This window comes from Fusarium phalaenopsidis (assembly GCF_050370095.1).
Source record: "Fusarium phalaenopsidis strain FUZ10S chromosome Unknown contig_32292, whole genome shotgun sequence".
Lineage (NCBI taxonomy): Eukaryota > Fungi > Ascomycota > Sordariomycetes > Hypocreales > Nectriaceae > Fusarium > Fusarium phalaenopsidis.
The window spans coordinates 402,606-428,038 of NW_028145410.1; the positions used below are offsets into that span (position 1 = coordinate 402,606).

The 25,433-nt window shown below is 50.8% G+C and overlaps 11 protein-coding genes across 11 annotated transcripts; 5 read left to right on the plus strand and 6 right to left on the minus strand.

The window, feature by feature from the left end:
* Window positions 1-1,042: 1,042 nt before the first annotated feature.
* Window positions 1,043-1,723, plus strand: LRP88_04437 (uncharacterized protein; the record flags this gene model as incomplete). The annotated part of the gene is made up of 3 exons (XM_083241010.1): window positions 1,043-1,115; window positions 1,173-1,439; window positions 1,680-1,723. The coding sequence occupies 3 exons, from the start codon at window positions 1,043-1,045 to the stop codon at window positions 1,721-1,723; spliced, it is 384 nt and encodes a 127-aa protein (XP_083102158.1).
* A 348-nt stretch (window positions 1,724-2,071) lies between these two features.
* On the plus strand, window positions 2,072-2,995 carry LRP88_04438 (uncharacterized protein; the record flags this gene model as incomplete). Its single annotated transcript, XM_083241011.1, has 1 exon — window positions 2,072-2,995. One exon carries the CDS (start codon window positions 2,072-2,074, stop codon window positions 2,993-2,995), a length of 924 nt encoding a protein of 307 aa, XP_083102159.1.
* A 2,213-nt stretch (window positions 2,996-5,208) lies between these two features.
* On the minus strand, window positions 5,209-6,771 carry LRP88_04439 (uncharacterized protein; the record flags this gene model as incomplete). The annotated part of the gene is made up of 5 exons (XM_083241012.1): window positions 5,209-5,433; window positions 5,488-6,093; window positions 6,151-6,225; window positions 6,338-6,606; window positions 6,675-6,771. The coding sequence occupies 5 exons, from the start codon at window positions 6,769-6,771 to the stop codon at window positions 5,209-5,211; spliced, it is 1,272 nt and encodes a 423-aa protein (XP_083102160.1).
* Window positions 6,772-8,891: 2,120 nt separating this feature from the next.
* On the plus strand, window positions 8,892-10,314 carry LRP88_04440 (class I SAM-dependent methyltransferase; the record flags this gene model as incomplete). Its single annotated transcript, XM_083241013.1, has 9 exons — window positions 8,892-8,963; window positions 9,011-9,048; window positions 9,101-9,151; window positions 9,205-9,211; window positions 9,260-9,301; window positions 9,353-9,507; window positions 9,560-9,616; window positions 9,675-10,029; window positions 10,081-10,314. The coding sequence occupies 9 exons, from the start codon at window positions 8,892-8,894 to the stop codon at window positions 10,312-10,314; spliced, it is 1,011 nt and encodes a 336-aa protein (XP_083102161.1).
* An 895-nt stretch (window positions 10,315-11,209) lies between these two features.
* Window positions 11,210-12,497, minus strand: LRP88_04441 (uncharacterized protein; the record flags this gene model as incomplete). Its single annotated transcript, XM_083241014.1, has 2 exons — window positions 11,210-12,299; window positions 12,349-12,497. The coding sequence occupies 2 exons, from the start codon at window positions 12,495-12,497 to the stop codon at window positions 11,210-11,212; spliced, it is 1,239 nt and encodes a 412-aa protein (XP_083102162.1).
* Window positions 12,498-13,551: 1,054 nt separating this feature from the next.
* On the plus strand, window positions 13,552-14,223 carry LRP88_04442 (glutathione S-transferase; the record flags this gene model as incomplete). Its single annotated transcript, XM_083241015.1, has 1 exon — window positions 13,552-14,223. The coding sequence occupies one exon, from the start codon at window positions 13,552-13,554 to the stop codon at window positions 14,221-14,223; it is 672 nt and encodes a 223-aa protein (XP_083102163.1).
* Window positions 14,224-14,328: 105 nt separating this feature from the next.
* Window positions 14,329-15,658, minus strand: LRP88_04443 (uncharacterized protein; the record flags this gene model as incomplete). Its single annotated transcript, XM_083241016.1, has 2 exons — window positions 14,329-14,675; window positions 14,725-15,658. The coding sequence occupies 2 exons, from the start codon at window positions 15,656-15,658 to the stop codon at window positions 14,329-14,331; spliced, it is 1,281 nt and encodes a 426-aa protein (XP_083102164.1).
* Window positions 15,659-16,430: 772 nt separating this feature from the next.
* LRP88_04444 (uncharacterized protein) lies at window positions 16,431-17,481 on the minus strand (the record flags this gene model as incomplete). Its single annotated transcript, XM_083241017.1, has 2 exons — window positions 16,431-16,442; window positions 16,816-17,481. The coding sequence occupies 2 exons, from the start codon at window positions 17,479-17,481 to the stop codon at window positions 16,431-16,433; spliced, it is 678 nt and encodes a 225-aa protein (XP_083102165.1).
* A 3,042-nt stretch (window positions 17,482-20,523) lies between these two features.
* LRP88_04445 (uncharacterized protein) lies at window positions 20,524-21,443 on the minus strand (the record flags this gene model as incomplete). The annotated part of the gene is made up of 2 exons (XM_083241018.1): window positions 20,524-21,105; window positions 21,183-21,443. The coding sequence occupies 2 exons, from the start codon at window positions 21,441-21,443 to the stop codon at window positions 20,524-20,526; spliced, it is 843 nt and encodes a 280-aa protein (XP_083102166.1).
* Window positions 21,444-22,628: 1,185 nt separating this feature from the next.
* LRP88_04446 (2,4,5-trihydroxytoluene oxygenase) lies at window positions 22,629-23,690 on the minus strand (the record flags this gene model as incomplete). Its single annotated transcript, XM_083241019.1, has 3 exons — window positions 22,629-22,739; window positions 22,789-22,845; window positions 22,899-23,690. 3 exons carry the CDS (start codon window positions 23,688-23,690, stop codon window positions 22,629-22,631), a joined length of 960 nt encoding a protein of 319 aa, XP_083102167.1.
* Window positions 23,691-24,128: 438 nt separating this feature from the next.
* On the plus strand, window positions 24,129-25,093 carry LRP88_04447 (fumarylacetoacetate hydrolase family protein; the record flags this gene model as incomplete). The annotated part of the gene is made up of 2 exons (XM_083241020.1): window positions 24,129-24,414; window positions 24,477-25,093. The coding sequence occupies 2 exons, from the start codon at window positions 24,129-24,131 to the stop codon at window positions 25,091-25,093; spliced, it is 903 nt and encodes a 300-aa protein (XP_083102168.1).
* Between the last annotated feature and the right edge of the window lie 340 nt (window positions 25,094-25,433).

The window sequence follows — 25,433 nt, forward strand, 5'->3', positions numbered from 1 at the left end:
ACAGTGACTGGGGCACTCAAAGGGACTTGCATGATGGAGAAGCGGTTAAAACCACATTAGTCTCTTTCACGGTGCCCTTGGTTTGTGATCAAGCAGGTGAAGACATACCTCCTGACATAGGTCTAGTGAGTCAGGCGCTTCGTCACTCGCTTCGTCATTCTCTTACACGCAAATCGACTTGTAGTTGGTTGAATCTCTTCATCCGTATAATTACCCTGGTTCTAGTTTAATTATTCGTTCTCTCATTCGTCCAATTTCAGCCTATACCTCTTAGTTCTCTCCTAGCCCCTACACTTCCTCGCATGTCATCATGCGCCCTTATCTGACAACACTACTTGTTTCTTTTCTCTCCCATACCGAATTTTCTCAATCTACTATCGATATCAAGGATTCACAGGCCGTAGGGCCTGCCAGTGGAGATGGCCTAGATCTCCCATCGCCGATCGGCGACATGAGGCCCACAGGCCTGCTCCAAGACGGCTGTGTATTGGATGTTACTGGGAAAGATCCCGAGCTTGTCGTATCTCAACACGAGTCAACTTCCTCCACCAATCTGAGGCGCCGAGAGTTGCCAACATTCCAGGAAGACGGGTTTGACGCCACGTCGGCAAGGCCCAAGTTGGGAGAAGGCCAATAACAGTCCCTCCAGACTTTGGCGAAGGCTCAGTCAGAAACCGAGAAAAAAACGATAAGCAATGCCTCATCTACAAAGACGGCTACCAAGACCCTCAGCAGCTCACTGGTTGCAAGAAGGCCTGCCAGGAGACACTGGATAAAGCCAAGGAAGAGAACAGAACCAGCAACTACGGCTGCATACTCTGGACCCCTGAAAGAGAGGGTGGCCTCAAGAGTATACCGTGGCAGCGACAACCGTTGACTGGAAGGCTCGTCACCGGAGGCAAATGCAGCTGTGATAACTGGTTTGCGAATGACATGGTAGACTACTTCATTCAAGCGCTACCAGCCATTGCCCAGGTACGTTGCATAACCGTCCGTTGCTGTTTATAATAACAAATCTCCCCAGATCGGCTGATTTATCCTCATGTCAGCCCTGAAGTTCGTCATAGACGTCGGCTTGAGCATTTTTGGAGGAAGAGCGCTTACTGCCGGCGTTGGTGAGTATCGACTGGCCCCCCTGAGCTTTTGCTATCATTACTAACGCTTGTGAGCAGACATGGCGCTCACAGCAGTGGAGTTGACCAACTATGTATACTCAAAAGAAGAGGATCCCCTGGGCGCGTTTGAGTGGTGGCTGAGTCCGTGCGGCGGATCCCATCTGGTGCCGGCTGAGATCAAGCAAGCCTTTGATATCCTGAGCTTCGCACCGAAAGACAAGTCGAGCTACAAGGAGCCAACCAACATCAAGAAGCACAGCGGCAAGAAAGGTGACGAAGGCAACCCCCGATCTCAGCCCGGCAAGAGCACAGGTGTCGGCCCCAGTAAGCCCAAGTCCAGCAATACTCGGACGAAAAAATGCAGCATCGAGCCCGGAGATCGGACAAAGACAATGGGCGTGGTCCAGAACATACTCGAGCTTCGAAGTTGCAACAGCAAAGACGAGACTATCACGGAATCTTCCGTTGTTTCCACTATGACGCATGAACCCTTGGCCACCAGACCCAGGGTCAAAGTGAATTGCTCGGCGGTATGGAATCAGAGTTGCCATAACTACAGTGCAGTCATTCAGGAGACCTCTCAGTGGTCCACATTCACCCTGCACTAAGTGGCAATATGGTGAGGCTAAGAAATGCCAACGCATGTGCTATCTTGACGACGCGTTTATTTCTGCATGGAGGCACAAGTCGTAGCAATAGACAACAAGATTATCAACAAATGATTACACGAAAACAATGCTGCAAAACACAATAAAATGTCTTTATAACACTCGCGTATCATGGATCCCATGTCAAGAAGGGTAATGTCCGAGTTTTTGGGTGCCTGAGGCTGCCCCTGGACCCTTGCGGACTCTCGCTTCATAAATATCTCGACGTGTCCAACCAACACTTCTTTAAACTTTCTTTCCACTTTTGCTAAACCCAGTTCTACAACAAAAACAACTTCACAAGACACAATGTCAGAACGGAACCAATCTCCATCCACGCCCCCCTCAACGCCGCCCTCGTCGGGGGAGTTCGAATCAGACTGGTCTGATAGTGATGACGAAGTCCCTACTGAACCTGCCTATTCTATTGAAGAGATGGCGGAAATATTTCTCGATTTTTACAACTTTCTCAAGACCATCCACTTCCGGGATGTCAACCTCAAGATGCCACCGCCAGGTGGATGGCCAAATATCCCCAAGTCCATTGCCTCGCCAAAGTCCGATCGGGTATACGAAGTAATACGACATCTACCATATTTTGACGATGCTCCCGAAGCACTTCTTCACTACAAGTCACGCCTGCTTGACTACACTCGAATGTCTCTCCGGGATGTTGAGGAGGAATTTGGTATGATGGGAGACCTTCTTGACGATGCCCACTACTCCGAGCGAAGAAGAATGGATATCGACATCCCTGATACTTTCCCATTCTCACACGGTTGGGAATCTGGTGGAAAAGCCATGTATTTCAACGTTTGGGACGGTGAGATCAGCGAAGAGAATCTTCGCATGGATTCAGGATCCCCCATCGATATGAGGACATACTTCGACCAACTCAGAGGCCATTTCGAGAACCTGAGACTCATCCCTTGTTACAACAGGGAGATTCTCGACGATCTTGTTCCAGAACACACCGGCGTAATTACCGAGGAACAAGTCCTTTCTCAGGAAGCTGAATGGTGGGGGACCGCCCTGGATGTTCAGTACATCAGGCAGCTTTATAGGGAGTTCGGATGGCCTCATGCTTTCCGCAAAGATGAGGCTATTCAGGCAGTTGACGAGCTGATGGAGAAACTCAAGGACAAACGCTATGATTGGGGTGTTGGCAACACTTGCTATGAGAATGGCCCGTATTATCACCGAGATAGCAGCACTGGCGATAATCCTAGGTAGTAAGTCTGGTGCAAGAAGGATAACAAGTCGTAATCATCTGCACTATCATCTCCGGCGCATTCTTTAAAAGGGTTTCAACGCCGTTCGCAAGGTAAACGCTCTATCCAAGCGGACTGGGCCTCTAGAAGTCATAACAGTTTGCATTCATCAGCCTTCCTTGCCGGCACTTTCGGTGATATGCTTCGCCTCCTTCGAGGCCCCTCGCTCTCAGAGAAATGTTCTTGCAGGCCAACAAGGCTGGTCATATGAACAAAGAACACTGATACAAAGTTCATCCAGGAAGACAATAGAGAAACTCGGGAACCGCACTGGTAATTCAAGAAGTTAACCTAAAACAGCATCTATCTCTTCAGGCCGCTTCGCAATCCATGTTTCCTCCGCAATCCGTCCACACGCCACCCGATAGTAAACATCTTCCTTCTTCTCGACCCAAAGAACATTGTAGAACTGGCATATCTCGTCTCCCCCCCCTCCCCCCCCCCCAGTATTCTTCCAACCGTATGTTTTGAGTTTCATAGCCAGATTTGCCCGCGATGTAATAGTTGCTGGAGTTAAAGAACAGGCCCCGAGTATCAGCCCACAACCCATTCTCATCAAAATATACTATACAGTGCTCAGATCCCTCTTGGCTTTTTCGAAATACTCTCTCCTCAAGGCATTTCTGGATATCGGTATAGTTGGCAGTGCCCTTCGAGATAGCAATGAGTTATATCTTATCGCCTTGTTTGCATTTGCTGTCGTCTGTTGTCTTGAGCAAGCCTAAAAATTGCCGTCTTTGTCTTGAAGAACTTTCCAGCAGCACGGCGACAATGTCTGCGTTGTCCGACTCGATAGCCCAGAACAGGGGCGGCCTAAACGCGGGATGTTTGCATACCACTGCGGCACCATGATGAATCAGGAGCTTGGCTACCGTGGCATTTCCGGTGTCTGTTGCGGCAAAGAGAGGAGCTATGACTCCCCAAGGGTCCAGGTTGCTGGCATTGTTGAGTTTCACCAGTGTTGACCTGGGCTCCATACCGGAGCATTGTCTCGGTGACTGTGAACTGGCCAGTCCGGGCGGCGGCGATGAGGATGAGCGGCGTGGTACCGTCCTCGGCGGGCTCATTCGGTGAAGCGCCCTGGCCTATCAACTCGTGGATCCTGACTGTGTTGCGATTCCTGCACGCGGCTACCAGCTAATTGGCCAATTGGCGACGCGAACTGGGGGTGAGAGTGAAGGACTTGAGCCTCGCCATCATAGACTGCCGCTTGGCTTACTTCCTCGATTTAGGGTTGGCTTGTCGGGACGGGGAAAGTGTTATCGTGACCTCCCCCCAGGCAGAGCGGACGGCTTTTGCATCCTCGTTGCTTCGCTCCAAGGCCGTAACGGCAGATTTGCTATCCAAGACAGAGTCTTTATCGGCGGCAGTATTTCTATTGCCCAGGCAGCATAGTTAGTACCAACACAAATGGTATCTATAAAGTGTGGTGAAAGACACTCACAGGTGAAGCATGCGGATGTAAATGTCCATCTTGCGCATCTAGTTTAGGACTTTCTACTGCCATTGATTCACGCACGCCTCATCCCACACATGCCGGGCCCGACCTGAGAAGCCAGAGCCGCTACCGTCCTCTGACGAAATGACCCTCTTGACGTGAGCCTCCATGTCCTCGATAACATCCTTGCACGAGATGAGGGACGCATTCAACGTGTCTTTGACTCTATCCAAGACGCGAGGCGAACGTTACAGCCACTCACCAAGCTCCGTGACTGTGCCTTGGAACAGCTCCGTCTGTGATCCCAGCCGTCGGACGGAGCGTTCCGTCTCGCGGTAGGTGGTAACGAGGCGGGGGATAGTGTTTATGAGGTCTGCTACTCGGGCCGCTATTGCCATAGAGGCGCCGACGAGGCCGACGACACTGACTGGGTCCATGTCTACGTTTCTGTTTGGAATTAGGATCGATCAAGTGAGAGGGGAGACTTTTCTATGTGTCAAGGAGTTTCAGCTGCGGCTGAGAATGGGTGGTAGCAATGTGCACATTGCTGCGACTCTAGTGGGGGTTGCGAATCAATAGATCAAGCCACCAACTGAATGTGAGTGGACGAACAAGTGATAAGGCAGATTTCCAACAGTTCACGCATACCTTTGCGATTTTGGCCATCACTTGGCGGTCAGGTGCCTTGACGAGCATTCAGCAGCGCAACAACACTCGAGACCAATGTCGGATTACTATTAAACCATCCGTTCCACCAATTTGATACCCTCTTCCTCAACCTTGGCTCTAATCAACTCGCAAATCTCACGAGAATACGGCGCCAAAATACCAGGCTTGTTAAGAGGACCATGTCCGTCAAGAAGGAGTTGCGTAGCAATCCCACATGTGACTCCAACCGACTTGGACATGGCTGAATCTCCGTTCGGATCGCCAAAGAGCTCGAGAGTAGACGTGATGGTGTCCTGTTTTGATTATTAACAACAAGTTAAGAGATGCTGAGAGGGGTGCTGTGTTACCTGAGTACCATCCTTCCATTCAACGACAAACTTGTGTTGGAGCATCACCAAGTCACTCTCGCCCGGCTTAAAGCTGCACAGCTTCTCCAACTGTGCCGAAAGGGTGTCGAGTAAGTTCCCATGCACAGTTGGAGCCTCATCAGAGAACAGGTCCATCCAGCGAAGGCCAGTCAGAATCCTACCTCGCTTCTCTACGGAAGAGAAATTACAAAGCTCGTCGACCTTGGCGATAAGATCACTCTCTTCACCCGAGGAAGCCCCGGTTGTGTTTTGCTGAATCTGTGCCCATGTCATCCCCTCCTTCAACCACGGCTTCTCTTCTGGGTTGATCCATCCGAGATCAATAAGGGCCTTAACCATGGCGGGGTTCCCTTCATATCGAAGAGACCCTCTGATGACGGTGTGAGCCTCTGGTATGCCGTAGGCTTCACGAAAGGGAACCGAGTTTCGATTTGGATAGGCGGCAAACGAGTATCCATCCAAGACATGGTACGGTTTGGCCGAGCCCATCAAGTCCTGGTTGGAGATCTCCACCACCTCTCCATCGCGGAGGAAGGTTGCCGAGTTGTATTGGGATAGTAAAGCACCACGAGGAGACCAGGAGAACTATCAAGTGTGTTCAGACTTGTTCGAAAAGACACAGTAAGTTTCATATTCGCATACCTTGAATCGGAGAGGGTTGTCGTTGGCTGCTTCAGGGGCGGTAATTCCGCCGCAGAAAGAGTAGAACTCCTTGACCTATCGTTACAGTAAGTAACTATGGCAGGACTTGGTCGAGACCGGGAAAGTATACCTTGCCCCCCTTGCCATGAACTTCTCAGATGGTCTTGATAGCATACAAGTGATCGACACCAGGATCAACGCCAACTTCGTTCAAGACTGTGATGCCAGCCTCCTTTGCTGCATTGTTGAGTTCACGCATCGCAGGGGACACGTAGCTTGTAGTCACCACGTGTGTCATGGCTTTGATCGCCGACCTTATGACATCGGCATGGTATATAAACGGAACGAGCGAGATTACGACGCCGTGTTCGGCGATGTGGCGGTCGAGGTCGGGGGACTTGACGTCGAGGGCGATAGCCTTGGCACGGGGTCGTTGGCTAACCAACTTCTCCGCGGCTGAGAGGGTTCGACAAGCGAGAGGGGGTCAGAGGGGTAGAAAGCGCAGGCCTGGGGGGCACGCTGACCGACTGTGAGGCTGTTCCGTTCGTCTCGAAGTAGGTAGTCGACACATGGCTTTGCAACCATGCCGCTACCAAGAACAAGGATCTTTTTCTCCGGCATGTTATCTGACGATTTCCAGCAATGCACAAAGTGATGATGTCAGCCATCAACTTACGAGAGGGGACAAGAGTATTATCAGCGACTGGCACGCCGATCCAGTGGTGAGTCACGCCGAAACCTTGGACCCAAACTGGTGCGAATTATACATGCACCCTCAGACTTTCGTCAGGCCTCTGTTAGAGTCATATGTCTTGATTTATCTGCATAACACATTGTGGAAATAGAAGTGGATAGGGTAAAGAATTATCAAGGTGTGTCGAGGTACCTATGCATACAACTGAATGTGGTATATCATTAGCCAAATTCATCACTCGGCGAAAGGGGTTTTTGTCAGAGCAATAATGCACGGTCCGGATAATTTCACTGTGTGAATCGCCACCTACAATCTAGTTTTAATTTCAATTATAGCGTTTCTTCTGTTCAACAAGGTTCGCTGCATTTTGATTCCCACCCCGAGTTACCCAGAGGCAGTGATCGTCGTCAAACCAGAACATCGCGTCATTCTTCCTGTAAATGGCGATATTGCATGGTGGTCTCTTCTAATGTCCAACGCCGACTCAGTTCCATACTAGTCAATAGGTACTAAAAATCCCTTCATGGTCAGTTTTGGAGGCTTTCTCGTAGCATTTAAGCACTGCCCATTGCTATGCCAAACCCAACTGTCTGTCACAGGTCATACAGGTTAGCACCTGCGTTTCATTGATTGACCACATTGGATCCAGGAGACCTTAGTTGTAAAATTTCAATCAAAATAAAAGGCAAAACGAAATTGTTCTATTTGCGCATCGATTGTGGGGCGTTGACGTTGTGCAAGGCACTATGCGAACTATGGGGATAACGGTGTGATTGCCGTCAACCTGACTAATGATAGACAGAGGTCTGGAAGTATACTTAATGTATAAAAAGAACCTTCACAACAAAGGCTGTATCATGTTTCTTGCTTCAGGTGAAGTAGAGCAGAGCATCGTGGTGCTTTTTTATGCGCTAAACCATTATCACCTCAACGAGAAGGAGGGAACCAAAGGTACAAATTCACAGAATGGAGAGAGTTAAGTACAATTGAATCGTCTCGATAAAGAAAACAGAGCCACCTTCTTGGATTAAATCTATTTACTCAATCTCTATCTTTTCAATCATTAGATAGTCGTCAAGGGCGTTGCGGAGAGAAACATGTGACAAACGTGATGGTTGCTACCCTGAGCCTGAGCCAAGGAACGGCTGCGGGGCTTCAACGACTCCCGAAAAGAGGGGTTCATCCCGATACCGATACCCAATCAAAGGTTGAATACCCACTTTTATCCGGTGTCTCGGCTAGGCTCTATCCAATCACAGCGAGAGACATGGGGCCGGATGTGGCTGACGCTCCTTCCGCAAATGCCGGGAAAAGGGAAAGAGAGAAGAACAAAGAATGGAGGAAGGGAAATTGTGAGGCAGCCCTCCATTAACGGAAAGTCCCGTTAGAGTCTGAGGGTAAATCCAATGGTTTTAATTAAGAGGTTTGAGCGTTTAATACAACGTTTTTTACTGTCCAGCCCTAGCGGGCTAGCTAAACTTGCAATTGGATTAGTGACCGACCTAAACGATATTCTCTGGGAAATCCCCCACAAAGTGGGATGATCCCGTCTCAGGGACGAGAAGTAGCACCGACTTGAGTTTGTCTCTCAGAGAGAACAACTTCTGATATGAATGGTTTGTACCAAGTGCAACGTTCAACAGCAATTCTTCAACTCCGACACTTCCGACCAACTTCCCGAACCGTAAGCAACGCCCGAGCCCCCCCGCGCATGTGCCTCTCCTGCGCTTTGTCTCCCCTGTTTCCGGAACGCTCCCCGACCGGATGCTTGACCCTCAGGCTAAACCAAGCCCTCGGGAGTCTGTGTCTCCCATTGGCTTGTCGACTCTGTCAGCCTTGTTTTAAGTGGAGGGAGAAGAGTCTGGGCACAATATTCGACTGAGCGGTGGCTTGCGCTCTGGAATTGCCCGTGGCCTGATGGGGTGGGGGGCGGGGAAAACAAAGGAATAAGAAGAACGTGGCTCCGGCAACGGCCCGCACTTTTCCTCTTCTCTGCATCTCTGTTGGTTTGACTTTGTTTCGATCGAAAAGGATCTGATCTGCAAACATGGCGGAACCCACTCAGGAGAACACTCGACAGCTGCAAGAGACCCTGGCTGAGAACCCTCTGCAGGCCGACGTAGGCGGCACATGTGACTGCTACAGATTCTGTGCTGACACCCACAGGACACTGCCTCCATCGTCGATTCAAGTTTCGGTGGCTCGTGAGTCTCCTGACCGATCTGGATTAGTCATGGTCTGACATGCCCCCTTTAGAGACTCTTCTAGCTACTATACGTCCATCAACTCTAGTATTCGCAACTACAAGTATGTGATCGAAGTCTCTTTTACCTTGGTGCCCCACTAATGGTTCCCTTCAGATATGAGGTTAGTGGTGTCGATCACATGTGTCACGTCTCACCAACACTATTGTAGAATGGACGCCGTTATCATGCATTCCGTGAGGGTGCCTATCTTGTGGTACGTATTATCACACGGCGTGTAACTACTCGTCTCACATAGCTTTAGCCAAACGACGACGATGAACAAGACCGCATGGATCTAGGTCATCACATCTATCGTCTGCTTCTTGGTGGAAAACTTTATCTCGCCCCTATCAAGGAACCTCAGCGGGTACTTGACCTTGGTACCGGAACTGGTATTTGGGCCATGGAGTTTGCAGAGTAAGGCCTCGCAACTACAATATCTGGCTCTTTTTCTGATTATTTCTCCCAGCGAGTTTCCCTCAGCTCAAGTTCTGGGCACTGATCTTAGCCCCATCCAACCTACATGGTACGAACCACTCATCCTTATAATGCCAGAATACCCCCTCTTATGATTTTGTACATAGGACCCCGCCCAACTGTGTCTTTGAAGTCGACGACTTTGAATCACCCTGGCTCTACAAACAACCCTTCGACTACATCCACGCCCGAGAACTAGGAGGCTGTGTAAGCAGCGATAAGCACTTCTTTGGCGAAGCCTTTAAGCATTTGAAACCCGGTGGTTATTTGGAAATGCAAGCCGTGTATACAGACTTCAAGTCCGATGACGGTACCAAGGACAAGGCCGAGAACGCCGTTGTGTGGATGAAGCACATGGTTGACGGCACTGCCAAGTTTGGAAAGCCCCTAGATTGCGCGATTGGGTGGAAGAAGGCGATGGAAGACGCGGGTTTCGAAGACGTTCAACAACAAGTCTACAAGGTTTGTGCCCTGACCCAATTTATCTAAACGAGTATGCTGATCTTCTCAAAGTGCCCTATTGGACAGTGGCCAAAGGACCCCAAACTCAAGGAGATTGGCAAGTATCAAGCCGCTCAAGAGTCTCAAGTCATCACCTCATACACCCCAGCTGTCTTCTCACGCGTTCTCGGCTGGCAAGATGATGAAATCCAGGTCTTTATGGCCAAAGTCAAGAAGGATATCACGAGCCCGTCTATTCACCTCTATCTCCCTGTGTACTTTATCTGGGGTAGAAAGCCTGAGTGATGGCGGGTGCAATAAGTAATGGTCAATGTGACGGGAGCTAGAGGAGGTACTGTTTATGAAGATTTGAAGTTGGTACATTCTGGAGTTGAGCGCTGAATCACTAATGATTTGTGAGGAGCTTTTATGAAGCAATGATTAACAATTACATAGATTTCAAATTCCAGCAGTGCATCGTCAGCTTTATCAGAACTTGACAGACATCCAACTATCATCAACAAGTAAAATGCCCTTAAATCACTCGAAACATGTTCGACTTGACTCCCCTCTTCAACCCCTCGGCTTTCCCGTTCTCATACTCAACCCCGGCACTTCCACCTCCACCAGACAACATCTCTAGCTTCTCTCTAAGCTCCTGATCTAGCTGCGCACTTGTCTTCTTAGGCACTTTCAACTCGGATGGAGAATTCTGGGTAGTTGTGACGGATGACTTGACTGTTTCGGTGGTTCTTGATCCCATTGGTATTGTTTCTGAAAGCGCTGGCTGTGAGGCTGCTCGTATGGTAGTGGCGTGAAGGAGTCTTGAGCGAACAGCGATTAGCGGCCTCAAGGTTAAAATGGTACGTTGCATCATATTGATTGTCGATATAGTATGAAGAGAGTCATGAAAATTGCCTTTTAAGAGAGAAATAGGAAGGAAGCGAAGGAGCCTATGTTGTCCTGGGTTTTGTTTGGGGAAATCGAAGTACGTCATCAACACGTCAGGAATCCATCTGTCAGCCGATTTATGCGAAAGTCACGTTGTTCCTTCAGGCAAACAACATATCGACTTTTCAGTGGCACCCATCCTGCGTAGTGGAAAAACGCTTGCCCAATAAGATATATTCTCAGCAACTCCTTGCACGACCTATGCTTTCAGGTATGCGCCCAATACCTAGTACAACCCTCCCGACACCCACTAGGAGCCTATCTTCAACAGCCAGCCATCCGCCTCAGTCTCCCCTTTGGCATTTATGCCTCCCCACATGATGACTCCCTTGCCATCCAAACAAGTATCAGCTCCAAAGAAACCCCGAGGTCCAGGGTGCACCTTTCCGGTCGTTTGTGTCAACTCGGTGGGTGCAATCTCAAGCTCGTGCCAGCTGAACTCCCCAGACTCCACACCTGGGATGGCGTCGCGGATGGCGTCTTTGACGCGGGACCCGGTGAAGCCGCCCGAGGGGAGTTGCAGGGACCACATGTCGGAGTAGAAGGGGTGGTCTTCCGTAAAGGTTTCGTCTGAAGATATATCGACGTCTTTTCGGCTTCCGAATAGGCAGAGGAGGTAGTGTCGTCCGTAGCCCGTTGTGACATGAGACATTGCACCCCCCACACGAGGTCGAGGTCCAGGGGCCAATGGGTTAGTGGGGAAGTCAATGGTTGACCATTCTGGTCCTTCGGCTTGATCTTCAGATGTGCCTGGCTTGATGTAGTGAATCGAGCCGTGCACGTCCGAGTCGCCGCTGATGGAGTAGAGTGTGCTATCCACATACTGCGCCGCGAGAGACACGGCGGGAGCAGCTGGCAGCTCGTTCCACAGGCGTGTTGTAAAGTCGAATATCCAAGTGTCCTTGGTCGGCTCGCCGTCCTCAAGGCCGCCATGGAGGACCAAAAGATCCCGCGCCTGATCATAGAAGATCTGATGCTTCGATCTTGATTCCGGCGCTTTCCCCACGGCCTCAATCTTCTCCCACTTGAGCGTATTGGCGTCCCAAAGCCATAAGCAAGATGCTTCGTTGGGTGCCTGGCCATCACCTTCCTGTCCTCCATGGATGATGAGAGCTTCACCACGAGCACAGGCAGCATGGTTTACTCGGGGGGCTGGACAAGCATCCTCTTCACCCACGGCTGGGTAGCATGCATACTCTCCATTGCCCTGTTGCTCGCCTGGAAGAGATACAGCATGAACTTCGTTGGAGCACAGCTGGCCGTCTTCTTTGTTACCACCAAAGATGTAGGCTCTGTTGTTGATGACGGTGACTGTGTGATGGGATCGAGCCAATGCGAGTCTGCAGTCTGTCAGCTTGGTCTCGTACGTATGCTGAGAGCGAGTCCTACGAATCGTCTTCTGCTGGAGTCGTAGCAATCTGGGTCAAGACGACCGTCAATGGCTGCGACGGTCGCGCAACAACAGCAGCGGCGCCAGCCTCGACACCCGTCGAGATGATTTGCTCGGCGACAATAGCTCCAGCTGCGACTTCTGCCATTGTGAGTGTGTAGAGTCAAGTTGTCGCGATGAATGATGTAGATGAAGGAGAGAAGAGTTCAAGAGCAAACAGTGAGAAGGTGACGTAGGGAGGGAGAAAGGGTCGTCTTCCATGACGTAACTGTGTGAGTTAAAAGTGGCACTGGAATGTCAGCTTGGCAGGATTGAGCCACGATGTCCCTGATTGGGACCACGGCATGTGCATGCTGGAATTGATGAAAGAATTGAATTCTTGATCAGAGTTATCATTAGCTCCAACTCTGTCGTTTCTGGGGATATACGAGGGAATGGTTGGGTGCTATTCTCCGAGTCCCGCCTTGAGAGACGATGGTCTTATCAGAGCTACCACGCTAAGCTTTTTGTGAATAGCCAAGGACGAGGCCAAGAAGTGACAGCTAATATGTGGCAGGGCTGCTGTGTTGCTATGGGCGGTGGGAGCTGTCCGAGACACGGCCTGGGCCATGGAGCAAGCTCCGGCTTGGAACCAAGCACTTCATTCGCCATGGCTGGTTTTGCTTGTTTACTCCAAAATTCCTAAGGTCTTCTCAATTTAAGTATTTCTCCACCAAGCCTTGTCCTCCGACAGACCGATAGTACCTATCCCTTCTCTCCACCTGCCGTCAATAATGTGTCCGGGTGCAGCCGTGCCTGGGTAGCATTTTGGGCTGACTTGGCATACCCACCCCAAGTCTAGACCGTAAGAACTGAATCAACGTGCCCCTTTCGGAATCCTCTCCTGCCAGGGGAGGAATCGGTATAAAACCAACCATTCCGCGCGTTGTTCAGCTTCCCCGCGTCTGCAGCTCCGTGGCCCGCCCCCGCATCCCGTCGGAACGTTCCCGCGGTACTACCAAGCCTTGGAGAAAACATGTGCCGGCTTCGGCAGTCGGAGGCTAGCAGCGGATATCAAGGCGCATGGCTCACGGACAATGATGGACGTTGTGATGACATAAGAAGGGCGTGGCTGTCAAGGACGATGAGGAGAAGAGGTGCCCTGAGATTTGTTCGCGTTAGATCAATTAAATTTCAATCAGCGAGACGAGCAAGCCTTCAATATGTCGGATTCTGATTACACCCTCTACTCTTACTTCAGGTCTTCCTGTTCCGCGCGTCTTCGGATCGCTCTGAATATCAAGTCGATCAAATATGATATGGTCTACGTCAATCTCCTCAAAAACGAACAGCTGTCAGATGAGCACAAAGCTCTCAACCCATCCGCCTCGGTGCCTGTTCTCATCAGCAAGACCTCAAAAGGCACTCCATTCAAGGTTGGCCAGTCGGTGGCTGCTCTAGAGTATCTAGAGGAGAAGCATCCCGATGTCCCAATGCTTCCGCCAACTTCTGACCCCGAGGCTCGAGCTATGGTGCGCACACTCGTCGACATTGTGTGCGTGGACATCCAACCACCTACAAACCTCCGCATCATGCGTCGAGTCAGGGAACTTGGAGGCAGTGCCGAAGATTGGAACCTCCAGCTCATGACGCAAGGAATGGCAGCTTACGAGAACGTGGCAGCGGGAATGGCGGGCAAGTATTCTTTTGGAGACGAGGTTACTCTGGCGGATGCTTGCCTCATCCCGGCTATTTGGAACGCGCAGAGGTTTGGTGTTGACTTGAAGGCTTTCCCTACAATCAGCAGGGTTGTGGAGAATTTGAAGGATCATCCTGCTGTGGTCAAGGCGCATTGGCAAAACCAGCCAGACACTCCTGAGAATTTGAGGGCGTAGATAGTGCTAGTAGAGGCAAAGAACAGCAGAGTCTGGATAAGAATGCATTTTTGATTGTATCATATCATCATCGACCTTCATTTTCTAAAGTAAACTCGCCCACCGTCACTTGAACAAAGGCAACGGAGGCTGAACAGTACCAGAAACCTCACCGAATCCTACCACGGAATCACCACTTCCAAAGGAACCTCGAATAACCAGGGTATCGCCATCTTGCAGGAACTTGCGCTCCTCACCACCGCTGAGTTGAATAGGAACCTTGCCGCCCTGGGTCTGCTCCAGGATGCTACCCTCTGTGCCAGACTCGGTACCCGAGATTGTGCCAGAGCCAAACAAGTCACCTGGTCGGAGGTTGCAGCCGGTGATGGTGTGGTGGGCGATCATCTGTGGCCATGACCAGAGGAGGTTCTTGGAGTTGGTTCGACTGATTGTCGTCTTGTTTCCGGCAGCAGCTAAGTAGATGTTAGTGACAATCTTGTATCGTCATTGCCGGCCACTTACTGATAAGATCCACCTCAAGATCAATGCCCAGCACATTGTCTTGCACCTTCTGCTTCAGGTAAGGTAGAAGCTCATTGTCGTTCTTGATACCAGGTCCCTTAGCTCCCTCAAGAGCATCGGCCAACACAACCCAAGGACTGATGCTTGTGCCCAGGTTCTTAGCGGTAAAAGGGCCAAGCGGCACATACTCCCAGGCCTGGATGTCTCGTGCACTCCAGTCATTCATGAGCACGTAACCAAATATGTGCTCTTCAGCTTCATCGACAGGAACAGGGCTTCCGAGTGTGTTCTCGCGGCAAATAAACATGCCCATCTCCAGCTCAAGATCGAGCCTCTCGCAAGGGGCGAGATCGGGGGCCTTGTTACCGGCTCGGAGGATTTGACCCCATGGTCGTCGAATTGGTGTACCAGATGGAACCACGCTGCTGGCCCTGCCGTGATAAGCGACGGGAAGATGCGTATAGTTCGGCTGCAGAGCGTTGGCAGGTCCGCGGAAGAGGACGCCGACATTGTAGGCGTGGTTCTTGCCAGCATAGAAGTCGGTGTAATCTCCAATCGTGAGTGGCAGATGATTTGTCACATCGGATCGCTTCAAAAGGGACGCATCTTGAAGCTTCTGGTTGTCCTTCAACACTGCAGCATGCTTGCTATCCTTGGCGAACACTTCCTGGAGGTAGCTGCGAACAGCGCGATGAAACGGGCGACCTAGGGCGGCAAAGGCATTGAGGGCGGGTTGCGAGAAGACGCCGACGTGCTTCTGAATGTCTGAGCTTGCCCCGAAACCTCCCCCGCGAGCAAAAGCATCAAGATCTAGCACATGATCACCGATCGCAATGGCTGGTCTGGGGGATGCGTTTGAAGAGGTGGAGATGACGCCAAAGGGGATGTTGGCGATTGAGAAGTGAGAGCCCGAAGGAATCGATAGCCACGACATTGTAACGGCGTAATGAATGAGAATACAACGAGGGCCTCACAAAAGATTATTGCATCAGAGAAGACGACGTCAATTGAACTTGTATTATATCATCAAGCCGCCGCAAGCCGATGACGCGGGGCCGAAGCCAAATGCGGGGCCGGGCGGAATGGAGCCGCCTCGGCTAAGCTCGCCCCGGCCGACCAATGCCGCTTCCTACAGGCGGAAACAAGGTCTTACCGGAAATCTGGGCGGAATCGGTTTCGTTCAAAGTAAGCATTTAGCCAAGCGGGAACACCGCGATGACACGTCGTGTCAGACAACGATGCCGCTCTGGTGTATTTGCTCGGCCTCTTGGCACTTCTCGGCAAGAATTCAACCGTCAATGCGATCCCAGCCGCGTCCATCACACGATCGACAGCTTCGTCCAGCTTGTCCCAAGCTCCAAGATGAAGTTGTACAAGATTTGGAAACATTTCCGGGTGGAATTTCTTCATGTCGGCGAGTCCGATGAGTTCTTCTTGAATGGGCTCAAGTTTTGTGGCATCGTCTTTGATCAGATGGAGAGAGATGATGGACGGTGGCAATCTAGACCAGATACGATCACGATCCTTTTCAAGGCTTTGAGTATCTGGGTTGGCGGGTGGTGAATAGAATATGGCCGCTGTAGAACCAAGAAGGCGTTGTAGCGGGCAAAAGCCGTTGAGGCCGCAAAAGGCAGGGTTGGGAGGAGGAGTGTAGTAAATGTCCCGAAAATCGAGGTGAAGGGTTTCTAGTGTTTTCCGATGAGGTTTTAATGCATCGACTACTTGCGAGGGGGTTAAATAGTAATCGTCAGTATGAGGCGTCGCCGCAGATGCCTCTTGTTCGTATAAAAAGGCCCTGAGGCCTCCAGTGCATCGAGATATAATGGCTGGGATGTTTTCCTTTTTGCAGGTCATGCGAGCAAGGCGAAGGGTTTTGAGATTGGGTAGGTCGACGTCTTGGGTTGGGGAGGGTAGAAACTCGCGCGCATTGAGCGTCTTTAAGGCATTCGCCAAGGCCAAGATGGGATGGGGATTAATTTCAGTCTCAAGTGTTTTCAAATTGGGCAGACTATTAACTCCCAGAGTCCGAAACGCTGACGGACAAAAGCGCAGTCGAGACCGTTGCTCTTGCCAGAGACTGAGGTGATCCACGTTTGGGAGGAGAGCAATGAGCATGGTGATGAGCTCGGCGTCGACGGCCTTGAAGTCACAAGGGGGTCCCATAATCTCCAGGTGAGCCTTTCTAGGATCCCTGAGCTCGGGAGTCAAAAATATTCGGAGGAGTTCATCGTAATGCCGACCCCATCGTTTCCGCTCATCCGCTGAAGCCTCATCTGCGCGTCGCTTCCAAGCCTGAACCAGATCGATTCCAAGAACTGCCGCCGACTCGAGCAGCAAGCCCCTGATTTCCTCGGTGCTGACACTATCCCTGAGAAGGGGATGAATAGCAACCTTACGAACCTTGGCCGCGAGGTCTCTTCGCCGTCCAACGGTGCGCATAAATGACGCGAGCCAGCCGTCAAAGTCATACACCCTCGAGCAGGCCGAGTCGCCGTATCCGAGCACAAACTCGTGATACAAAACAGTATGCGCTAATGGATGCAGTTTCCTGCACGAGATGCTGAGAGAAAATAGCGCATCTCGATACAACGCGTACCAAGAGCTCTCGAAACGGTCCTGCTTGGGACGCGGGTTCTCATGTTGAAACGAGGCGCCGAGTCTAACGGGTTCTCGGAACTCACCGCGGCAGTGGAGGCAAAATTGGCCAAATATTTCCGACAAGATCTCGGCGGTGAGATTCTGAAGTGAAGGCTTCATAATTGCATGCCACGAGATGAAAAGAGATGACATGACAACGTCGCGTCAAGTGGAGGCTGACATGGTGCAAAGACGTGTGGCCCACGCGTCAGATCGACCTTGGCAGTAAAGATAGCTCTACTGCAAAACCGTTGAGAGCAGCTCATTATAGCCGAATTCGACAAAATATTCTCACAAAGGTATTCCTACAAGGAGAAAATATACACAAAGCCTGGAGCGCTGTTGAGACAGGTATTGGCCGATTGGGCTCCCTGAACGCCTACGATGCCTCGAATATCCGGCACTTCATGCTGTGAACTTGATTGTATCTGTGTATGGAAAATGAAAAGAGTAACGGTATGCCCTGCTAAAATAAAAAGGAGTCAAAGATGCTATTTCGAGCGATGGGGGCTTCTAGCCACTGTCTAGACCATCACCTTTCAAGAACACTCAACCATGGTCGATACGCCCAACGAGCCTTTGATGTCTGATATTGGTTTTTAGTCTCATATTGAGTCAAATATGAACGGGAGCATTTAGTGATGTGGCCGGCGATTATCGGTGTTTGGGCATCTGATAACGTTGACGCAAGCCCAGAATGGAAACTAGCGTTATGAGTCATTCTGATTCAGCTTGCATACTCACTCACTCACAGAGTGACACCCCGGAAACTCCCCCACTAAGTACTTGCTCGCTAGGTCACCCTTATGGTCCACTATTAGATCTGGCTATTGGCAGATATTCTCGGGGTCTCGGGCGTTGCTGTTGAAAGTGGTGTTGAGGGTGAAGATGACATACGCCCCTTGTTGCTGCAACTGTAACAACAACTTGTCAAGGGCGCATTGCATCATTCTCATGCGCCGTCTGACGTGGCATCAAATCGGCAATCTCTAGAAGCAAACCCACATTCCCGCAAAACGTATCAAGGTCAAAGCCCAGCTGTGGGATATACGTTGGCCCTTGCCGCACACTGCACTAAAACAGGACAAATTTCTCGAAAGCCTGTGAGTGGCAGTCATGTAGTGGCTGCCCCGTTAGTTAGCTCTCCCGTCGGTCGGTGTTTGGGGACGGCGGGTTTTGTAATACCACCGAGGCTCGTGCTACTGTTCCCCAGGGTAAACTCGCTAGAGACACACCTATAACATCTACGAGACTCTGTGAATAGTTAAAATCAGTTTCGTTAAACATACTCGCCTCAGTAGGCTTGTTCTCACTGGAGCCGAAAATTGTAAGCCCATCTTCCCGTTAATGACCTGTAATCCCGTCCTGTCAGAGAAACAGTGGTTAAGAACGAGCTCTGAATAAGACATGAAGCTTGAAAGGGCCACCTAATGGACCACGCTATGGATAATAACCCGACCTGACACGTGGGGCCTCGACACCGACATGTCACAACCAGGTTGTGTGGAGGTTGGAGCCCTCAAGGATCAAGGTATCATTATGATACCAGCCGCAGATGGCATCAATATCCCTCAGAGTGACTCATAATGAGAAAAATAGTATCCATCATTTCTCATTCTTTCTCAATAACACGGCGGGAATGTCGTTGCGGTGAGCCGTAGTGTCCACGGAGCAGAATAGGAGACCGCCCGTTGAGGGCATCTTGATCACAAAGTCTCCTGTATTAAATATCCAGAACTCTTCTCTGTCATTGAAAGTTTATTCTCCAGCCATGAGTCGGTTATCAGCGCTCGACTCTCCAGTTCTCTGCTGAGGCATCCTTTCAGCCAGGTAAGATTTCCCTCTTCACCGGAATCACCCATCACTCTCCATCATGATGCACAACATTATTTTGCCGATCTGAATATTACTGCACATATTGCGTTTTTGAGGACCTTTACAGCCGACATCGCCTGAAATTTTGAGATTTATTCCCTCGCTTCTTTTTCACTCTCTCGGCGGATGGTTGCTAACATTGGCATCCCTGATCAGTTCTTGTCCAAGGGGAGCCGCCCCCAGGGGTGCCCCAATTCTCTACTCCGCGATTCATTTCTGCTCCGGAGTCTTGACCCAACCCGAAGGCGTCCTTCCGGCAGGCTGGTTGGTTGACACTTCGGATGCTCGGAGTCTTTTGCTACCCCACTTGATTGGTGGCGTCCCATGCTATATGTTATAGTGTCAAGGTTGAGGAAGGGATTAACAGTGAGTTGAATACTGAGAGTGTCTGAACTTTACTCATGACCAGATGATCTTCTATGCCCAGTCCACACTTTGCAGAAGAAGCCGCGGTTATTCATCTTGTGCTGGTTTCGAGTCCTCAGACCGCCAATCTCCTCCGCGAGCCCAGCCAATATGTCGCAATGAACAGTGGCGTTCCTCTATTGTTACGTTTCCTGCGCTACTGATTCTATAACGAACTTGAGGGGTGTCACCTCTATGCAAAAGACATCCTGTTTCACTAGCTGGTTCCAATCTTCTTGAAGCCATCGTCACTTCTGATGTTCGGTGGAAACCTCCCATCTTCCAATACCACCTCCAGGCTTAAAGCGTCCAAAGGTTTTCTTTATAGGGTCGGCCAGTCTAGCGCAGGTGACGGAGACACGTGTGTTGACAGATCGAGTCAGTTGACTTCGAGCTGTCTACTCCTGAAGGCAGGCCCTTAATCCTGAGCGTCAACAAGCGTTGTCCATATACCTACCTACTCATTACCTCTGACACCTGGTTCAGCTGGACATCCAAAGAAGAGTAAATCCGTGTTCTCACATGCTCCTGTTCCAATATACCTAGCAACCTGTGAAAGATAGTGGGCGTATGATGCCGTATTCTCAAGACATCTGGTTCCAATTTGACATGTTTCTCCGTCAAGTCTTGGCAGGCGCTTCCCCTGCAGTAGGTCAGGTCATTTCCCCAGTCGTTGGCATTGTTGACGAAGCTTGTACCCTGGGCATCTCCAGAAGTAGGCACCTTGTAGAGGTCGAGCATTTAACAGACAACCGACCTCAAGAGGATATTCTTGGTTTTAGCATTAGCTATTGTCTTCTTGTATGGGTATTTTTAATAATTATCCAAATCCTGAGGTGCAATCTATAGTCAATCTATCGTCCAGCTTCATAAAACAGTACGTCATGTCTGCCGCGGACCTTCAGGAAGCTCCTCACGCCGGATCTCCTTTCCAGCTAGCTCTTGCGGTGGGCTCTGGGGGGTATCCAACTCTGTCGGGGGATACCCTCCAGTAGCATAACGGTTGGCATTGTCCTCGCCGTATTCAACATTTGAGTACGGTGCTTTTTGTTCCCCGTTCTGGCCCTTCGCTCTTCGTCTGAAGAGCCAGAATGCGGCTGCAGCGATCAGTGCGACGCCTGCGACGCTGCCTATTACAATCCCAGCAATGGCCCCTCCACTGATGGAAGAGTCATCGTCCGTAACTGTATCCGCTTCAGACTCGGCCGAGGTTGTCTGCGCCGCTTCGCTCGTCGTCGTGTCGGCGCTATTCGTACTCGCAATCGTGGTCGAAGTATCGACGCAGGTCGCATCAGGCTCGAACCGACTCGCTCTAGTCTCGCCCTTGCTCATTGATGAACCTTGGGAGCAAGCGGCGCCCACACCGTCGGCTCGAATTACTCCTCGGTAGCCAGCGTCGCAACAGAATGATTGCTTCACCTCGCGGCCCTCTCCTACCCAGATAGTTCGATTGCCATACGCGCACTAAATAACAAGGTAAGTATGGGAGATCCGGACCTTGGTGTCTCGTCGTGGAGACTGTAACAAGGACAAATGCCTACCTGAGGATAATCCAAAATGTCTTTTAGGCAATCGCTGTTCTCTGGGCAACAATAGGCATTGCCCCCTTTGTCGGGTTCTGTGTAAAAACACCAAGATCCCTGAGGACAGCATCTCGAGCTAGCGCCAGCTTTACAGCTCACCGTGTCGTCTCCGCACTTATTGGACCGGCGGACAGAAAAGCCACCATCAAAATCGCAGCTTGTCGCCAAACATTGTGAAGTCGCCGTGACAAGGGCAAGAAATATTGAAGAGGAGCGCATTGCTTTAATCGGATATGGTGGCGATGATGGAGATGAGGGAATATGAAGCTTTGGAAAGAAGAAGGAATCGGGAGGATGGAACCGGGCGCGTTTCAGATTATTAGGGTTGGCCTCTCTACCTGCATAGCCGCCGTGTTGGACGAAGGATCTTCAGCTCATGGCATGATCCCTTGAGGCTGTGGAGTCATCTCCCCATGTCTGAATGTGTATTGGATGCTTGAGACCCTTGGCGTAATCACGGGATCGCCCGTTGTCAAGGTCAAGGAGGTAAACTGCCTGGAGGATCATCCTGCCAGGCGCATTTTCTTATTTCCAGGGCACTGATTTGAATGAGCAGGATGCCAACGTGCATAAGAACCTTGTCGAATGGCTGTGAAAATCAAGGCGCAGTTTCAGCCCCCAATGGCCCTGGCACCCGAGAGGTTGGTTGGTGCAAGGTTAGTTTCAAATAAAGTTGGGGTTTTGGGAGTTGATCTGGGTTAAATTGATAACGATAAAAAGCTGTGCTAATTACGGGCAAATTAGCCAACCTTCATTGCCCAAAGTTGTTGGTTCATCTTGTCGTCTCAAGATGCGTGTGCACCCAAAGCCGCAGTTGTAGCTGCTCCCTGTTTTATTGGGAGGCCAAGTTTCGGCGAAAGATGATACCAGATCGGTAAATAAATTAATCCAAGAGCTTGCAACCTTGGAATGAACATGCTTTTAATCTCATTTGCTTGTCGCAAAGGTTGCCAAAACTGATTGCCGAGTATCTACAAGGGTCCGATCGGGTCCCTCTTCTCCTTGGCAAGGGTGTAGCAGTCAGCCTAGCTACCCTTAAGCTGCCGGACGGAGTTAAAGGCCGGAGTAGCCTAGTCGATTCATCTCGCAACAATCACAATGAATATTGTGAGACAGTTGAGAATATAAAGAAGAATAGGTGAGAGGTCTGAAGTTGCCGCATTTTCTAACCATGAAACCAAAAAGGCCATGATTCAATCCAAGGCGTAAATATCACAGTTAAACCACGCTGAGTATCTCTCTATCGAGAGATAACTCCAACCTAGCAACAACCTCTAGGTTTGCTTCTAGGCAAGTCATTTCCTAGTGTGCAAATATCTAATACCAAGCAATAGATAAACTAACTACCTAGCTCAGAGGTTTCCTTATTACATCCTCTCATCCTCTTCCAAGTACAATTCCATCTCAAAACACCTGTGGAACAGGCGGACCCCACACAGACAAGGCATCTGGGCCTGCAGGCACTTTGGCAATCTTTGTCTCCGAGTTGACAAGGTCACCGTCGGCGTAGTGTTCCTGCCAAGGGTTAGAAACGATCCCTCAGGCAACCGTCAAAGGTACCTACAACAACGAATTTGCTAGGGTCGAACCAATAGTCAAAGATTTGACTTCCTAGGACGTGCTACAGCAAGTCAGCCCTTCATGTCAACAGCGATAGCGTGGGATTCAACTCACTCTGCCAACTCCCCAGCAGAGCTGGTAGCCCTTCCCCTTCAGATGCTGGTGCCCAAGCTGCTGTATATCAAAGTCGTGGACTTCAAATGCAGCGTGAGCCACGTTCAGCTCCTGTCCAGGCTTGGCTGGCTTGAAGAAGAAGGCATGGTGGTCGGTGAACTCTAGGCCCCGGTCGATGTGGAAGAAGCAAGTAATTGGTTGGTCGTGCTTGTACACCACATCCGAGACGGCCAGGGCAAGATACTTGGTGTACCAGTTGAAGGTCTCCTGGTATTTCCCGGGGGTGTACGTGACCCCGTAGTGGCCCCATCGGTGCACAGGCGCCGGGCCGGGTTCGAACCTCTGGAACCTGCCTTTGCGTGGCTTGTCGTCTTCGTAGTTGACGGTTAATTTCTCGAGATTCACATGGACCGCCTCCTTCTTGACCTGGCCAGCAACAAGATGGACCTTGTGTCCCATGGGGTCCGTGAGGGTGACTATCTCACCTCCGCCGGGGCCATCGAGCTTGGAGATAGGGGAAGCGGAGGGGATCTCAGTGGCTCTTTCAAGTTCTCTTCGTGACTCAACCTCGTATGCGGCACCGCCGAATGCACTCTTTTCGGCCTTGCGGGCAACATAGATGTATGGCTCGGTCCCGTAGCCGGCAAAATAAACTCGATCGCCGCGATCCTCGACAATTGTCATGCCAAAGTCTTGGAGAAAAGTCTTTGCTGCGTCGAGATCAGCATGGGAATAGTCTACATAGGCCGTCGCCAAGAGACGGATTCGGCTGTCATTTTCTGGGATAGGCATCTTGATACAAGTGACGTAAAAGTTATAGAAGCGGTCAATTGGAGATGTCTGGCCCGTGTTTTAGCATGTCAATCGCTCCTATATATAACCACCGCAGATTCCAGCTGATTGATAATCTCTGGTGATAAGTTTCCAATCGAGGCATCTAAGCAGCCGAGACCGAGCTAGAGAGGCTCCGGCCCCGGGGTGGTTGTCAGTAAGGGCGTCGGGTAAGGTGGTTTTGGATGCGGATAAAGTGGTACCGAGGGGAGCAACCCCGAACGATCTCCAATAATTTTGTATCTGCTATGATTTGAACTCGCGTCATCCACAAGACATGAGCCCCAAAGGACAACAAATAAGTAATGTCAAGATGCCGCCGGGCCTTTGGTTATTTCAAGTCTCAGCTACAAAACTTTCTGCATCCCCAAGATTCCGACTACGCCCGCCCTCTTCAACATGTCTACCTCGTCTGTCTACCCAGCCTGGGATCGCTTGATCCGCTACCTCCCGCAAGGCGGCTCGAACCAAGTTCGCTGGGGTGAACCCATCTTGGAGGATGAACAAAGCGACATGGCAAAGCTCTCTGAACAAGGCCAGCTGCAGGTCAAAGTCCTCGAGGGCCTAAACTTTCTAGACGCAAAGCCCACCGGGCAGACTGAGACCGTCGGAAAGCTGCTTGGACCAGTCACGGCACAGGATATCCCCATCATTCGATGCATCGGTCTGAACTACAAGACACACAGTAAGACCGTTACCCTGTCTCACCACGGATTCCCTGTTGCTAACTTAGCCGCTTGTCGCCAGTTCTCGAAACCGGACGCCCGCTGCCCACATGCCCCACGATCTTTACAAAGCCCAGTACCTCAGTAGCTGATCACAACGAGGATATCCCCATCCCCGTCATCGCTCAGGGCCAGTGCGACTACGAAGGCGAACTGGTCTTTGTCATTGGCAAGGACGCAAAGAACGTGTGCGAGGAGGACGCCCTCGAATACGTTGCGGCATACACCGTAGGCAATGATGTTTCAGCTCGCGACTGGCAGCGGGAACCTGGCAAGGCTGGGCCCGTTCCACAATGGAGCTTTAGCAAGTCCTTTGACAAGTACGCCCCGGTCGGCCCCGGTCTGGTGTCTTCCCGGCTTCTTAGGGATGCGGGGAATCTAGACTTGAAGACTATTGTCAACGGGCAAGTCCGTCAGCATGGCCACACGTCGGACTTGTGCTTTGGCGTGCGGAAACTCGTAGCTTTTTGTAGTCAGGGACAGACGCTTCAGCGGGGAACGCTGGTGATGACGGGGACCCCCGGTGGCGTGGGTTTGTTCATGAAGCCGCCTGTGTTCCTGAAGGACGGCGATGTTGTCGAGGTTTCGATTGAAAAGATTGGAAGGTTGACGAACCGTATCGTGTTCGAGAAGGAATAACTACAGCCTCGACCAAGTAGGCAGCTCTTTTGTTAGTAGATGCCAAGCCAAACTAAGCCATTAAGGGGCCTCATCCAGTTACCATACCTTGCCTCGGTGATGAATCTCTCCGAAACCAGTTTCTCTCCAACTGCCGGAGAGTCTTGAAGCCTTGAACCTTGTACCACTCGATCCGGCCGGCTGGAGAAACTGGGGTATGGTAGAGGGGTTGGGGAACTTGACGAGATGGCTTTTGCGGGGTTTTCTACAGAGCCAATGGTTGTTTCTGGGGTAATGACGCTAACGATGCGGGGGTCGAGTGCCATAGTGCTGTGCTTGGAAACATAAGGTTCCTCCTTTG